This window comes from Mobula hypostoma, chromosome 9, assembly GCF_963921235.1.
Source record: "Mobula hypostoma chromosome 9, sMobHyp1.1, whole genome shotgun sequence".
Lineage (NCBI taxonomy): Eukaryota > Metazoa > Chordata > Chondrichthyes > Myliobatiformes > Myliobatidae > Mobula > Mobula hypostoma.
The window spans coordinates 130122849-130140481 of NC_086105.1; the positions used below are offsets into that span (position 1 = coordinate 130122849).

General features: G+C 40.0%; 1 protein-coding gene across 4 annotated transcripts in view; it reads left to right on the forward strand.

Annotated features, from left to right (window-relative positions):
• Positions 1–1441: 1441 nt before the first annotated feature.
• The window catches only part of rhbdl1 (rhomboid, veinlet-like 1 (Drosophila)), a 248693-nt gene continuing 232501 nt past the window's right edge, over positions 1442–17633 (forward strand). The window contains exon 1 of one of the 4 annotated variants that reach the window (XM_063059151.1): positions 1442–1512. Coding sequence is in view for 1 of the 4 variants with exons in the window: in XM_063059150.1 (XP_062915220.1) it covers positions 14054–14254 (201 nt within the window). In the remaining 3 variants the exon portion in view is untranslated. Of the gene's footprint in view, positions 1513–13859; positions 14255–17633 lie in introns of those variants that run through there. The other 3 variants (XM_063059150.1, XM_063059156.1, XM_063059153.1) reach the window with 3 other exon arrangements.

Consider the following 17633-nt stretch of genomic DNA (forward strand, 5'->3'; position numbering starts at 1 on the left):
AAAAATGAATGCTTCTCTTACAGGATGTGGGAAGGCAGGGAGACGTCCAGTGTCCCTGACAACTACACCTGCAAGAAGTGCATCCAGCTACAGCTTCTAACAATCTGTGGATGAACTCCAGATCATTTGGGAGGCTGAAGACATATAGAGAGTTAGTTACGCTCAGGCTGCAGGTCATAGGAAACTGGGTAACAGTCAGGAAGAGGAAAGGGATTAAGGAGCCAGTGCAGAGTACCCCTGTAGCCATCCCCCTCAACAACAGGTACAGTATATCACTTTGGATACTGTTGGGGGGGGGTGATGGATTGACTAAGCAGAGGAAAGTCGCAGCGGTCAGGTCTCTGGCACTGACTCTGCCCCTGTGACTCAGAAGGGAAGAGGGGAAATGAGGCATGCTGTGGTGGTAGGGGATTTATTAGTAAGGGGAATGGACAGGATGTTTTGTGGGTGAGAATGAGATTCCCATGTGGTATGTTACCTCCTGGGTGCCAGGATCTGGGATATCTCAGATCGAGTCCTCAGCATTCTTAAGTGGGAGAGTGAACAGCTAGAAGTTATGGTCCATGTAGGTACCAATGACATGGGTAGGGTAATAGACAAGGGTCTTCATATGGAGTTCAGGGAGTTAGATGCTAAGTCAAAGGGCGGACCTCCAGCGTTGTGATCTCAGGATTGCTAGTCATGCCACGTTCTAGTGCAGCCAGAACTAGGAAGATTATACTATTTAATACATGGACAAGGAGTTTATGTAGGGCATAAGAATTTTGGATCATTGGGCTCTCTTCCAGGGAAGGTGTGATCTGTACAGAAAAGATGGTTTGCACCTGAACTGGAGGGGGTCTAATATCCTAGTGAATAGACTTGTTAAAGTTGTAATTGGGGTTTAAGCTAGAGTTGCAGGGAATGAGAACCAGAGTACTGGAACAGTTAGTGGTGAGGTTGTGTTGCAACGTAAAAGGTGGACAAAATCGAAAAAGCTGAATACAGGAATGAACGTGTTGCATTTGAATACGCACGGTATATGGAATAAGGTGGATGAACTTGCAATACAGTTGCAAATTGACAGGTATGATGATATAGGCATCACTGAATCATGGCTGAAAGAAGACAATAGCTGGGAGCTTAATGTCCAAGGCAATCACCAACAGTAGTTTTCCTAAGAAAAACAGTTTTAAGGTAATGAAAGTATCTAGGATTTAGTTTTGTACATATAATGCCCTGGTTCATATGGTTCACATTTTTTCTCTGTTATGCTCTTCTGTTCTCTGTGTAAGCTGCTTGTTTGGGTTACTGTTGAAGATAAGAGATAGGAGAAATGTGTGCCATCCAATCGGGATGAACAGATTCAGGGGAGGTTTCTCTGGTGAGGGACACGAAGGTTGGGCTTGGGGCTTTTGAGAGGGGAGAATAGAGAAGACGCTGGAGAGAAAAGGTTGGGGGAGTTGGTCCAGAGTGGGGCTATGGTTCGATAAAGCTCAGGGAGATCGAAGGAGCATTGGTGAAGGGGAAACTGTGAGCTCCAACTTGTGCACATTAGACTTTCATTTAAAATGGGCCCTTTTCTTTTTTTGCTTTCTCTTTACTAACCCTTTAGTCAAATTAAGAATTATAAAGCTAGATCTTTTAATTGTATGCGGTGTACTGTATGTTATTTAATGGTACTTATTTGTAACAGGGTAACAAATCGCGCAGCATCCACACAAACGGGGATGGGGGGGGTGGCTTGTACTTCAATCTCCCACGGTTGGCGGGGCCGGAGGGTGTCCCCCCCAGATTTAGGCAGCCAACGGAACGAGTGTTACATATATAAGATCAAAGTTAAAGTATAAATTGCAAAGTAATATTTTCCTTCTTTCATTACTGAATTTTAAATAGCATTTCAAATACCCTACAGATTCCAGATGGTACCTCCATTGAAAGTTGGCAGTAGAAAAAGTTCAATGCTGGTCTTTCAAGTCTTTTGCTAGTACTGTTAAAATTCTGGAAAGGATATAACACACAATAAGGAACACAGAGTCATACAGATCATGGACCATAATGCCAATCTGAACTAATCCCATCTGTATGTACACACTCTATATGCCTTTATTCATTGTATTTTCACATGAAAATCATCTTAAATACTGCTGTTGGATCTACTTCTACTACTTCCCTGGCAGTGGGTTCCAGCTATCTATCATACTTGGTGTAGAAAGATGCCTTTCAAATCTCGTTTAAACTTATCTCCATTTACTTTAAACCCATGCTCTATAATATTTGAAATTACCACCCCAGGGAAAAAACGCTCTAGCTATCCCACAATATCTATGCCTCTCATGATTTTATATACATCTATAAGGTTGCTACCCAGCCTCCAATACTCCAGATAAAATAATTCAACATATAACTGATATTTTTACATTAAGTAGTCATTTATATTAGACATCGGCAGAAATGATTTAGATAGGAATGTACAAGACATGGTTAATAAGTTTACATCTGACAATAAAATAGCTGGTACCATAGACAATGAAGAGCTTTTTAAAAATTATAGGGGTTTTTAATTAGCTAGATAACTGAGCTGAGGATGGCAAATGACATTTAATTCAGATAAGGGCGAGGTGTTGCATTTTGGAAGTCAAATCCGGTTAGATCTTTCATAGTGAATAGTAGGCCCTGGGAAGTGTTGTAAAACAGAAGGATGCAGGAATGCAAGTACATAGGGTAGTTCCCTGTGGTGTTTGTCAAGGTGGTGAAGACAGTGTTTGGCATCCTGACTTTCTTCAGTCAGGGTATTGAGAATAAGAGATGGACGTTATGTTGCAGATGTGCAAATGCTACTGAGGCTGCTCTTGGGATATCGTGTACAATTCTGGTCATCCTGTTGTAGGAAACATATCAGTAAGTTGGAAAGTATGCAAAGATTTATAAGAATGTTGCCAGAACTCGTGTTTTCAGGAGTGGTTGGGCAGGCTAGGATGTTATATCTTGAGCATAATAGACTGAGAAATAACTTAATAGAGGTGTATAAAACCACAAGAGGCATGCATGAGGTGAATGTACACAACCTTTTGGTCATAGGGCCAGGGAAGAAAGAACTAGAGGAGATAGGTTTAAGATGAAAGGGGAAGAATTTAAAAGGGACCTGTGCAGCAACATCATTATACAGAAGTTGATGTATGTATGGCATCAGCAGGCAGAGAAAGTGGTTGAAGCAGGTAAAATATCATTACTTAAAAGACATTTGGACAAGTACATAAATAGCCAAGGTTTTGAGGCATGTGGGCTAAACACAGGCAAATGGGACTATCTTAGATGCACAACCGAGTTGGCATGGATAAATTGTGCTGAAGTTCCTGTTTCCATGCTGTATTACCTCATAACTCGAGCGTTCAACCAGTGAGCGAAAGACAACAAACTGTGCAAATACAAAAAGAAAGAAATAATAATGATAAATAAATAAGCAATAAATATTGAGAAGGTGAGCTGAAGAGTCCTTGAAAGTGAGTCCATAGGTTGCGGGACCATTTCAATAATGGAGCAAGTGGAGTTGAGTGAAGTTATCCCCTTTGTTTCAAGAGCCTGATGTCTGAAGGTAGTAATTGTTCCTGAACCTGGTGGTGTCAGTCCTGAGGCTCCTATACCTTGGTCTTCCTGACATTGAGTAAGAGGTTGTTGTGGCACCATTCAGCCAGATTTGCAATCTCCCTCCTATATGTTAGACCATAAGACCATGGAATTGATTGTTTTATTGTGAAGTTTGCAGACGTTACAAAGATAAGTGAAGGGGCAGATAGTTTTGAGGAAGTAGAGAGGTTACAGAAGGACCTAGACAAATTAGGAGGACAGGCAAAGAAGTGACTGGTGGAATACATTATTGGGAAGTGTATGGTCATGCAATTTGACAGAAAAAATGAAAGGGTTAACTATTTTCTAAATGGAGAGAAAATGCAAAAAACTGAGGTGCAAAGGGCCGTGGAAGTGTTTGTTCGGGATTCCCTAAAGGTTAACTTGCAGGTTGAGTCTGTGGTGAGGAAAGTAAATGTGGTGTTAGCATTCATTTCAAGAGGACAAGAATATAAACGCAAGGATGTAATGTTGAGACTTTATGAAGCACGGGTGAGGCCTCACCTGGAGTATTGTGAGGCACTGATGAGGCCTGACTTGGAGTACTGTGAGCAGTTTTGGGCCCCCTAACCAAGAAATATTGTGCTGAAGCTGGAGAGGCTTCAAAGGAGGTTCAGGAAAATGATTCCAGGTTCGAATAGCTAGTCATGTGAAGAGCGTTTGATGGCTCTGGATCTATATTCAGTTGAGTTCAGAAGAATGAGGGGTGATCTCATTGAAACCTATCGAATGGTGAATGGTCTTCACTGAGTAGATGTGGAAAGGATGTTTCCCTTTGGTGATTCCTAAGATCAGAGGACACAGCCTCAGAATAGAGGGGCATGTTTTAAGAACGGAGATGAGGAGGAATTTCATAAGCCAGAGAGTCATGAATCTGTGGAATTCATTGCCACAGGCATCAGTGGAGGCCATGTCTGTATGTATATTTGTAAAGAGGTTGATAGGTTCTTGATTGCTCAGGGAATGAAGGGATACAGGGAGAAGGCAGGAAGTTGGAGCCAAGTGGAAAATTGAATCAACCATGATGAAATGGCAGAGCAGATCTGATGGCCAAATGCCTAATACTGCTCCTATATCTTATGACCAAAAGACAATAAGACATTTAACAAAATTCTTCCTCATTCCCATTTAAAAGGACACCCCTCTATTCTGAGACTGTGACCCCAGGTCTTAGGCTGCCCCACCACAGGAAACGTTCTCTCCACATCTACTCTATTAAGGCTTTTCACCAGTAGATAGGTTTCAATGAGGTTACCCCTCATTCTTCTGAATTCTAGTGAATACAGGCCCAGAGCCATCAAACACTCTTCATATGACAAACCTTTCAATCTTGGAATCATTCTTGTGAACCTCCTTTGAACCCTGTCCAGTTTCAGCATATCCTTTCTCAGGTAAGGGGCCCAAAGTTGCTCACAATACTCTTAAGTGAGATCTTACCAGTGTTTTACAAAGTCTCAGCATTACATCCTTGCTTTTATATTCTAGTCCTCTTGAAATAAATGCTGACATCACATCTGTCTTCCTTACCACAGACAAAACCTGCAAATTAACATTTAGGGAATCCTGCACAAGGTCTCCCAAATCCCTTTGCGCCTCAGTTTTTTGCATTTTCTCTCCATTTGGAAAATAGTCAACCCTTTCATTTCTTCTAACAAAGTGCATGACCATACACTTCCTGACACTGAATTCCATTTGCCATTTCTTTGCCCATTCTACTACACTGTCTAAGTCCTTCTGTAGCCTCTTTCTACATATCGTTTGCAAACTTTGAAACAAAGCCATCAATTCTATCATCCAAATCATTGATGTACAATGGAAAAAGAATTGATCCCAAAACAGACCCCTGTGGAACACCACTAGTTACCAGCAGCCAACCAGAAAAGGCTCCCTTCATTCCCACTCTTCGCCTCCTGCCAAACTATAATTTCTTTCTCTATGCTGGAATCTTTCCTGTAATATCATGGGCTCATAGCTTGTTAAGCAGCCTCATGTGTGGCACCTTGTCAAAGGCCTTCTGAAAATCCAAGTACACAATATCGACTGATTCTCCTTTGTCTATCCTGCTTGTTGTTTCTTTCCAACAGATTTGTTATGCAAGATTTTCCCTTGAGGAAAACATACAGACTATGGCCCATTTTATCATGTCTTCTCCATGGATTGTCACCTTGTCATGGTGGAGAAGCTTGTGTGGTCCTGTGATCCTGAGAGCAATGCCGTCTGGAGCTATGCTCCTGGTAGGGTCACCCATGGTGGTAAGGTCGAGGGTGAGGTCCCTGACAAAGAACAATCCAACCAAGACCTCAACGGTGGAACAGGCGGACGAAGTTACTTCGAACTCAACAGCTGTGAAGGCGGATGAAGGCTGCAACAAATCCATCAGCTCCAATCGTCGTGGTTTCTATGCCATTGGAATCAGTTGGTTGATTTGTGAAGTATCGTGTGCTTCTTGGAGTGCAACATCAAGTACACGTTAAACAAATACATGCACAGGCGTCTTCGCTCTGTGGGCCACTTCTTCAGAATGAAGACCATCATCCTCGACCTTGAGGGATAGCCAAGATGACAACAATTTTATCATGTGCCTCCAAGTATCCTGAGACCTTATCATTGATAATCAACTCCAACAACTTCCCAACTGAGGTCAAACTAACAGGCCTATAGTTTTCTTTCTTCTGCCTCTCTCCCTTCTTGAAGAGTGGAGTGACATTTGCAATTTTCCAGTCCTCCAGAATCATTCCAGAATCTAGTGATTTTGAAAGATCATTACTATTGCCTCCACAATCTCCTTAGCCACCTCTTTCAGAACTCTGGGGTGTACACCATCTGGTCCAGGTGACTTATCTTCCTTCAGATCTTTCAGTTTCTGAAGAACCTTCTCTCTAATTATGGTAACTTCACAACCTTCATGACCTCAACACCTGGAACTTCCATTATACTGCCAGTGTCTTCCACAGTAAAGACCGATGCAAAATACTTATTCAGTCCATTTGCCATTTCCTTGTCTGCCATTACTACCTCTTCAGCATCATTTTCCAGTGGGCCGATATCCACTCTCACCTCCCTTTTACGCTTGATGTATCTGAAGGAACCTTTGGTATACTCTTTAATATTATTGGCTAGTTTACTTTTGAATTCATTCTTTACCTTCTTAATGACTTTTTTATTGCTTTCTGTTGGTTTTTAAAGCTTCCCAGTCCTCTAACTTCCTCCTAATTTTTGCTCCGTTATATGCCCTCTCTTTGGCTTTTATGTTGGCTTTGACTTCTTTTGTTAGCCACAGTTGTATCATCTTTCCTTTAGAATACTTCTTCCTCTTTGGGAGAAGGAGGAGAAGATGGCGGCGCGACGCAGCTCACAGTGGCCAGTCCGGTGAATGATATTTGTTATCTGTCAAGTAGGGCGCCGTGCACAATCCTGATTTGATGGAAATAGACGTGAGAGCATGGAGGAACATCTGTGAAACTTCTGAAATGCCTGCTTCGCTGCTGCTGCTACTGTGTGATCCAGAATCTCCAGAAGGGTAGGCCCCGAGTCCTCGGGTCGGCGGCTGGGGTGGGGTCAAAGCGCTTGGCAGAGATGGTGCTCAGTGCTCAGTGTCGGAGGGTTGGTCAGAGGCTCGAAGTTTTCGGATGGACTCAATCAGCTACAGTCGGGTGCTTCCAATGCATCAGCAAGTTTGCGGCGCTTGGAGGTTCATGGCAGGGAGAGTTTCTCCCTTCTACCGTCAATGTGAGATGATGGGGCTATCGGGACTTGAGAATTTTTTTTACCGTGCCCGTGGTCTGCTCCTTATCAAATTATGGTATTGCTTTGCACTGTTGTAACTATATGTTATAATTATGTGGTTTTGTCAGTTTTAGTCTTGGTTTGTCCTTGTGTTTCTGTGATATCTCTCTGGAGGAACATTGTATCATTTTTTAATTCATGCATTTCTAAATGACAATAAACGAGGACTGAGTGTCCTCATAATCTAATATATCCCCTGCCTTCCAAATTGCTTCCAGAAATTGCAGCCATTGCTGCTCTGCTGTCATCCCTGCCAGTGTTCTTTTCCAATCAATTCTGTCCAACTCCTCTCTCATGCTTCTGTAATTCCCTTTACTCCACTGTAATACTGACACATCTAACTTTAGCTTCTCTTTCTCAAATTTCAGGGTGAATTTGATCATATTATGATCACTTTTACCTTAAGCTCTTTAATCAATTCCGGTTCATTGCACAACACACGATCTAGAACAGGTAATCCCAGTGGCCTCAGCCGTGAGCTGCTCTAAAAAGTCATCTTGTAAGCACTCTAGAAAATCCCCTTCCTGGAATCCAGCATCAACCTGATTTTCCTGATCTACCTGCATATTGAAATTCCCCAATACTACTGTAACATTGCCCTTTTGACATGCATTTTCTATCACCCGTTGTAATTTGTGGCCACATCCTCTACTGTTTGGGAGTCTGTATTCAGCTCCCATCAAGGTCTTTTTACCCTTGCAGTTCCTTGGCTCTGTCTGCAATGATTCAACACCTTCCAACCCTATGTCACCTCTGTCTAATAATTTGATATCATTTTTCACCAAAAGAGCAATGTTGCCCCTCTACCTTCCTGTCTGTCTTTCAAGATGTGAATGTGCTAATCTCCTGTGTCATTTCTATCATGAAGTGTCAAGTATTACTGATGCCATAACATGTTCTGTATTTGTACCATGTGTTCATAAGCACTTGAAATGATTTTTACTGGACATTTGAGTATGAAGTCTCCACTGTTGGAGCTGAATATAATATCTGGCCTTGAGGTTTGTACCCTGTGTGAAGATGTATTTTGACTCCATTTCAAGTTGGTCTGCAGTTGCTTTAATAAAGCATTGTATTTATATGTATGTGATAAGAAAGTTCAGAATGTCTTCCATCTGCGCCTACCAAATGAAGATAGATTGAATTATTTCTCAATGTGTATGACAAGGCATTGTGTATTTTTATATAATTCACAACATCACGTATACCATGTTTGGAAAACCAGTTAAGTAACCTTTTTGTATTAAGTTTTGAACAAGTTGCTTTTTACTCCGTATTTTCTGGCCAGTGAGTAGAATAATCGTAGGGAACAGCTGTTGAGTAACAATAATGAGTTTTGATCCTTAAGCTGCTTTATGTTCCACATGCTTTTCTCTCCTAAAATATCCAAAAACATAAGAGAAAATGACATTACATTTCTCTGTGTGCTTGCCTTCAAGTTTACCTGAAGCGGAAGCATATAACATTTTCAAAAGTGATCAGTGCGTGCAACTGCAATAGTATTCTTGGGGAATACATCACTCTAGACATGGTTCTGATAAAATTGTTCATGGTATTCATTTGTCTAGCCAATGCTTTGACAGTATCAATCATGTAATATTGTGAAAATTACTATGTATGGTTGGGTGTTCATTGAATTGAACCTTTCTCACAATGGAATAATAGTTACCCTTCTTTGAAACAAACTGCATCCAAACTATCTGCCATCCGTGTTAGAGTCATATGCCAAATATTTCTATCAATATTATAGTTTTATTTCTACCATAGCTGCTTTCTACTTGGATTGAGCACTGAAATGGATGGTTGATTCTTTATTCCATGTCATTCCTAAACAGAGATTGCTAAAAGTGGTATCAATGCCATTCAGAATTTTAAAGGAACACATTCAAAATGCTGGAGGAACTGAGCAGGTGAGACAGTATTCGAATTTCAGGTCAAGACCCTTCATCAGGACTCCCAAAATAGAAACAGCAATTCCTCTCCGTAGACCAGCTGAGTTCCTCCAGCATTTTGTGTGCACTGTTCTGGATTTCCAGCATCTGCTGAATCTCTTGTGTTCATGATTCTAAAATTTGCTTAACAATGCCAATATGAAATGCAACGCAAACACATTCTTGTTGTTTGTTGTTCCTCTCCACACCTTATGGCACATGGGGCGCAACCTTGCTGTTTCTATAGCACTTTTGTCTGTTTCTTGCAAGGCTGAGTTGCTAGTTCAATGCCGCGTGGATAGAAAGCTTGCAGGGAGCCGGCCGGATTCAAACCCGGGTCCACTTGTCTCGAAGTCTGGTGCAGATGCCGCTATAGCACCAGCCGACAAAACTTTTCTTGGCTAACTAACATAGTCCGGGTCTGCCTCACAGTTAAGGAAGTTTGGAATTAAGCTGGTTAATCTTCATTGCTTTCCCCCTAAGATAATTATAATCTCTCTTTGTGTCAGAAAAGAAGAGTTATATTAAATGTTCCAGGTGTCACCGGGACCCTGTATAATTCTAGCAAGATATGTTTATTCTTGTGCTCAGTTTGTCTTGCTATGAAAGCCAATATGCCACTTGCTTTGCTAATTCCTTGCTGTTAATTTCCACTGATTCATGTACAGGACACCTTGAACACAACTTTCAGTCTCTCACCATATAAAAAAACATATGTTACTTTTCTATTTCTTTCTACCAAATGTGTGACCTCAATTTTTGCAAGGATACCTTGAAAGTTTGCTTCAAGAAAAGAAGTGTTATATTAGTGAACTAGAAAGAATTACCTAGCACCAAAGCAATAATATCACTTTGACTACAGGCTCTTGTGAAGGAAATCCTCATGATCGAGAGATTGAGGAAAATTGTCAAAACATTGGGAATGCTTGCTTCCTTTTGTTCTCATTGTACAGAGCAGTGGGAATGACAATCAAGACAGTGGGGTGCTCCTCTTGCGGAATGTGAAAAGACATCCAGTGTCCCTGACTACTACACCTGCAAGAACAACATTAGCTATTCTCTCCTCTGGCACTTCACCCATGGCTAAGAACATTTTAAATATCTTTGCCATGGGCCTGCCATTTCTGCACTCCCACAAAGTGCAAGGGGATACCTTGTCAAGCTTTTTATATTAGGCTGGTGAGCCTAATGTCAGTAGAGGGTAAATTATTGGAATGTATTCTAAGCGACAGGATATGTAAGTATTTGAATAGACTGGGCCTGATTAGGGATGGTCAGCATTGCTTTAGAGTATATGTGGCAGGCTGTGTCTTACCAATTTTACAGAATCTTTGGAGGAGGTTCCCAGGAAAGTAAATAAAGGAAAAACTGAACACTGCTTGCATGGACTTTGGCAAGGCCTTTGACAAAGTCTCACATGGGAGGCTGGTCCAGAAGGATCAGTCGCTGGGCATTCAGGGTAAAGTAATAAATTGGATTCAACATTGCTTTAGCAAGCAAAGCCAGAGAGTGGTATTAGATGGTTGCCTCTCTGACTGGATGCCTGTGATTAGTAGTGTGCTGCAGGGATTGGTACTGAGTCCATTATTTGTCATCTGCATTAATAATCCGGTTAATAATGTGCTAAGATGGATCAGCAATTTGCAGATGAAACAAAGATTGGGGGCAGAGTGGACAGTGAAGAAGGCTGTCAAAATTTGCAGTGGGATCTGGACCAGCTGGACCAAAATGACAAATAGAATTTAATGCAGGCATGTATGAGGTTTTTGCATGTTGGGAGAACAAACCAGGTTGGGACTTACTGTGTTGAACAAGAGGGCACTGAAGAGTACAGTTGAACAAAGGGATTTTGGAATTCAAATCCACAATTCCTTGAAAGTAGCATCACAGATGGATAAGGCCATAAGGAGAGTTTCTGGCACAGTTGCGTTCATAAATCACAGTCTTGAATACAGGAGGTGGAATATTATATTGTAAGTTGTATAAGACTTTGGTGAAGAAAAATGTTGAAAATTCTGTGCTGTTTTGGTCACCTACTTACAGGAAAGATATCGCTAAGAGTGAAAGTGTACAGAGAAAATTTACAGAGACTTGAGGACCGGTTGGCTCCAGTCGTTTCCCTCGGAGGGGCCGCTGGGTTTGAACGGTTGTTCTCCCTGAGGCTCTTGGAAATGTTATCGAAATTCTGAGATTTATGGATTGGACTGTAGTTCAAAATAACTGTAGCTCATATTGGCCTCTTTCAGTTCTATGTTTTTTAAACGTTCTCGTCCATTCTTTCTGTTGCAGATTGGCAGTCTGGGGGTTAGGAGTTTGATGCTCTTGGTGCTATTTCTCCATTCTGTTTCTTGATCTGTTACTTTTTGTGCAAGGGAGATGTTGGGCAGTTTGGGTTTGCATGTTTTTGTTTCTTTTTCTGTGTGTGTGTGTGTGTGTGTGTGTGTGTGTGTGTGTGTGTCTGTCTGTTTGTCTTCCAACTACTTCTATAGTTTTTCTGTATTTTATGTCTATCTGGAGAAGACAAGAATCAGGGTTGTATATACTTGGATAATAAAATGAACCTTTGAACCTTTGAGCATTATTCCCTGGAGTATAGAAGAAAAATTGTGATTTGATAGAGGTACACAACATTATGAGGGGTGGAGATAGGGTAATTGCAAGGAGGCTTTTTCCACTGTGGTTGAGTGAGATGAGAACTAGAGTTCAGGGGTTAAGGGTAAAAGGTGAAATACTTAAGGGGAACTTCTTCACTCGGAGGATGGTGTGAGTTCGAAGCAAGCTGCCAGTGGAAGTGGTGGGTGTGGGTTCAGTTGCAACACTTAAGAGAAGTTTGAAAAGAAGGGGTTTGGAGGGCTATGGTCCAGATCCGGATTAATGGACCAGATGGGCTGAAGGGCCTGTTTTTGCATGGTGCTCCGTGACTCTATAATTGTGCATTCATCGGACTCCCCTCTCACTTGCCTCATCCCAACACACAATAGCAATATCTCCAGATGAATGCCAGAGAATACCTACATTAACAGTATGAAAGGCTGTACTGGTCATGAGCAGTTTGTGACATTTTCCAGGAATAGGCTGAAATATTATAGCTCTCATAACTGAGTTTTAAGTTTGAATGCAGGTTGTGGGCGATGAGAAAGAGAACAACAGTCAGGAGTCAGTAACTTAGGCCATGCGAGGAATTTACATATCCAAAGAGCTAACCTTGCTGAAACTGTCATAACAGAAAGTTCCCTGGTTGTCTGGGTTTTATTCTCAATCATTTTTAGAATATTGACGTGAACTAGCTTGTTTCAATAGGGTATTTAAAGTTTCAAAGTTGTCTCATCACTTAAGTTGTGCTCCTCGTATAAATGGAATAGCCTTTTCATAATCAAAATATTGAAATAACCAGTTGTAATTGAAATTATTTTTGAATACCTGGCATGCAATTTATAATTATGATTTTATAATATTAAAGGGGCAATATATGGGACAGGAATGGCAGGAGATAACATTGAAGTGCTCTTAGGAAAGAAAGGAGTGAGAATATCAAAACACTTCTAGATGGAAGCAAGAAATGCAGCTTCATCACATTTGAAGTGAGACCTCTCAGCCACAAAGTTTCTGCAGTCAGGAGAGTGGAACTGGTGACAGTCCCTGAAATTAAAACATGCTGATAGACCACTGAGGCAATGACTGCAGTGGGAAGTGAAATGATTGTTCATGAGAAGTTATTCCTTATGGTATGGTTTTGCTGGATTGCCCTTTGGAGTATGACATAGAGGTTATCTTGTACTACTTCGATGTAGGGAGAAAAGTAAGGTGCTTGTTGCTACAATCAAGATTGCTGTTACATCAAGAATGCCATAAGCTCTCAACCTTAAATAAAAGCATGCCATTATAGAATAAGGAATTCTACTTCGTTGTCATTTACCGAAAAAAAACATCACTGCTCAGGACTTTGGCAGAGCTGATAGTAATCACATTACCCGCTGGATGTAAATTTAGAGGGCAGGGGTTGACTCCCGTCCCACAACACAGACATAGCAGATATCAGACTCAAAGGAAAACTGGTGATTATTAATAAACAAATGCATTAGCCTGGAATGATTTAAAAGTTAATTGTTGCAAAATGCATGTAGAAAGGTGTGCTCTGATTGAAATTCAATCAGTGTTCTGCTGTCAATAGAGTAAAGTATTAATCCTACACCCTGTACCATGTTGAGATAAGACTCTTGTTTCCACCTAATTATTCATTCTGATATGGAGGAGGTGCTTCTAAAGGACAGAAGAGGTCACCAGATTTTCTCCTTGATTTGGTTTGATGCGGAGGCACTTAAAAGAAGGAAAAGGGAATAGGAACCTTTTTTAAAAAATAACACAGATTTTAGGGATTTTCTATTATTGGTGTAACATTAATAAAACAATATAATGCCAGCAATTTAATTGAGAGAGCTTATGAAAGGTATTGAAGCCTGGAAAGGGTTAATACTGAAGTCTTTAAGATGCTGTATATCTCTCCATTTCTCTGCAGAGCAGCAGCGTGTGCCTGTAGGTCCCTGTATCAGTGCTGTAAGTGTAATTATGTTCGGGCAGGGCCCACCATCTTTCATCAGAGGGAGCTACTGAGGCAGCAGCTGTGTGAAAAATCCTACAGTGAACGTTCGAGCCATGTCATTCATTATAAATCTGTTTGGACATGATTGGCTGCACCTCTTCTAGGAGCTTGTTGGCATTCTGTTGTGTAGATGTTGGCTATTGAAGGACATTGTGCAGAGAAGGCCTGGATCCGGATCGGTACTGCCTTACAAGCTCTCCTCAGTGCCTGTGAGTGCTTGTGCTTCTATCTGAGTGCTGGGAGAGGCAGAGAATTCTTGCCTGGTGTGAGTGCAGCAAGCTCAAGGTTGTATATGGATAGGAGCTCCCTGCTTCAGCTCATACAGGAGCAGGTCAGTATGTCTTTAGTCACTCCTTCACTGGGATCATCCTGTTCCAGAGTTCTCATCTTTCATTACTGTGAAAAACCATCTCATATTTAGAATTACAATCTAATTTTATATGGCATTCTACATTTTATCTGTCTGATTCAACAATTTGCTAATTTCAGGGCAATGTGATACTGAAGCTGAGGGGAATAAATGTAAAATTTTGAAAAACAGGAGATTTAGAAAAATCAAAAGTAAGAGGAAAGTCAGAGATCAAATGATTAAACTAACTAGACTTTATCCAGAAGGGAAATAGCAAGAGATATATAGGGGAGGGATGTCCTGAATTATAAAATGACAAAAAAGAAAAACACTAAAATTAAAAGAAAGGGAAAATATCGTTGTTATGTGGAATAAGAACAACTTAAGACGGGAATGAAAAATAAGGGATACGATAAGTAAAAGGGAAAGAAATCAGAAAGTGTAAACAAAAATGAAAATCCAGTGAAGCAGCTGACTGATGGAGAAAATTTCAAACAGAGGAGCAGTAAAAAGCAGATCCCACTGAGAACAGGCTGAGGACTCTCAAACTCTTAAAACTGTTTCAGCATTGTTTAAAAATAAGATTTTATTCAACTGTAATTCTATATCATTCAATCATTAATTCTATATGAGCAATTGTGCAGAGATTTAATGAAATTAAACAAAATTTAAAGAAAACATGGCTCTGTCTACACTATAGTGCCTATTTCTTTTAATACATGCTTGTTAACTCTACATTCCTATACATGGCTGCCTCTTTTCTTAATTTTATCTTACATTCTTTAGGGTGCATTATATATATTATTTTGTATTGCTTCTAAAGTAGAGCCGCGCCGATAGTAATTTAACAAAGCATACAAATCAGACTAAGCTACAAGTGATTTTATGACTTCCTCAGCTCTAGATTAAAGTGTCAGCGATGTTATGCTAAAAGATTCATTAACACAGCGATTGCTGATGGTTGTAAAAATACTGTCTTTCAAGAAATATTATGCTTGAAGTGATCATTTTTAAGAAATTTGTATTGTGGTTCATTTCATCACTGTTGCTACAGCTGATTCTATTTTTGAATGCCTGTTTATGCATTGTACAATTTTTACAAGCACTGTCAATGTGTAAAAGATGACTGACATTTTCTGGCCTTATATTTTTCATCAAGCTATTGCATAGGTGGGTAGTTGGAGAATATTTTATTCTGCAATCGGAATTATGTTCTGATAGCAATGTCTCAATCAGAAATTGTGTGTAATAATAATAATTGAATAAAGAAGCTCTTTGGAATGGGAATGAATAAAAAGTGATTTGGCAAATTGGATTTATGTGTTATGGGAGTGAATGAATTCTGATGTAGTCCAAAGAAATTTTACAGAGAGAGTTTATGGGAAATTACTTTGCCTGTTGAAATCTTCTGGAATGGGAATGTCAGGAAATTGACGTAGTTTGTTATAATTCTGGATAACAATAATAAATGAAAGGTGATCATAGGAATGTTTATTAAGTTTTATAATAATCCTTAGGACATAGGCATAACAGACAAGTTCAGCATCCTCAGTTGCCTTTGTGAAATTTGCGTTGGACAGTTGTCGTGATCCATTGTAATCCATGTGATATGTTTCTAGGGAATTCCAGAGTTTTGAACCAGCAATGATTATGAAACAGCAGCATATATAATATATACATATCCTGCTAGGATACTGTATGATTTGGAGATAATGGTGTTCTCACGTACCTGCTGCCCTTTTTCTTCTAGTTAGTTGTGGTCAATGGCACGAATTGAAGTGTGAAATTTATCTGCTTTCCTGTTACACAAAATCCCATGTTGGTGCCAAGACAAATAATATCCCAGTTATTAAAAAATTGTCAATAATATCAAATGCTGCTAAACTTCTAACTCATTATGTTTGCTGTGTTTTACTATTGGTTCTGGACTATGTGACACAAAGACAAAATACTGTACACAGCGATGTCATTTTTGGATAGGTCCCAGATGTAAAATTTCTGCCTGCGTTCTCAAGGCAAAAACTTCACTTTTATTAAACATAACAGTTTATCGATTCTACATTTGGGCACAAACACACATGTAAAATGGGCAGAACAAATTGTGACTTAAGTAGCAAAATTTTGAGAATACCTCTTATACCTAATAAAGTGGCCACTGAATGTATGTTCATGGTCTTCTGCTACTGTAGCCCGTCCACTTCAAGGTTCGATGTGTTGTGTGTTCAGAAATGCGCTTCTGCACACCACTGTTGTAACGTGGTTATTTGAGTTGCTGTCACCTTCTTGTTAGCTTGAACCAGTCTGGCCATTCTCCTCTGACATCTCTCATTAACATAGTGTTTTCACCCACAGAACTGCTACTCACTAGATGTTTTCCTGTTTTTATGCACCATTCTCAGTAAACTCTAGAGACTGTTCTGTGTGAAAATCCCAGGAGATCAGCAGTTTCTGAGATACTCAAGCCATTCCATCTGACACCATTCCATGGTCAAGTTCACTTAGGTCACATTTCTTCCACATTCTGATGTTTAGTCTGAATAACAACTGAGCCTCTTGACCATGTCTGCATGCTTTTGTACATTGAGTGGCTGATGATATATTTTCATTAACAAGCAGTGTACCTAATAAAGTGGCCACTGAGTGTATGTTCCAGGACACATTCACTCTCCTTAGTCCTTTATGGGCGTCTATTAAGTGTTCGAACAAATCTTTTTATATTTAAACATGCTTTTGACAGTCAATTGTAAGCATCCCATAAGTTGTTCTTGTTTATTGGTTATTTAACGCTGCCTAGATTTTCAGACACAGCAAGACAAATAATACTTTTGTTGACTTTTAATTGCAATTTTTTCCTGACACCCACTCCATTTTGTTTCTTTTAAAATTATTTTTATGTCAAAATAGAATCCGCATTAAAAATTTAAAAGTTAATTCACTTACAGGCTTTTGAAAGTGCTGTGCCAGATGTGCATGAATGAATTTATCAAAACTCAAAGGAAAACCATTACAGATGTGGGTTTGAAATTTTGGTCTCCCATTGTTTCTGCTGACTTGAGCCAGTAGGGAAGATGTGTGGATGGTGGTATGGTTTGACACAAGCAAAATGGATGCACTGTTAGGCAAATGCCAGATGCATTTTTTAAGATTTTACCCATGGAGCACAGTCCACATTAACAAATGTGTTTTTTTCCAGTGTAGAACTTATCTATCTGAAGTCATTAAACAATGCTATGTTTTAGTATGGCAAGAAATGCCCTAATCTACATTTCAAAGGTGTTTTCAAAATAAGGAATAGAACTAGCAATCCCAAGTAGAGAGACTAAATTTTCAGAAAGTAGAAAGTGAGTTGAACTGGATAAAT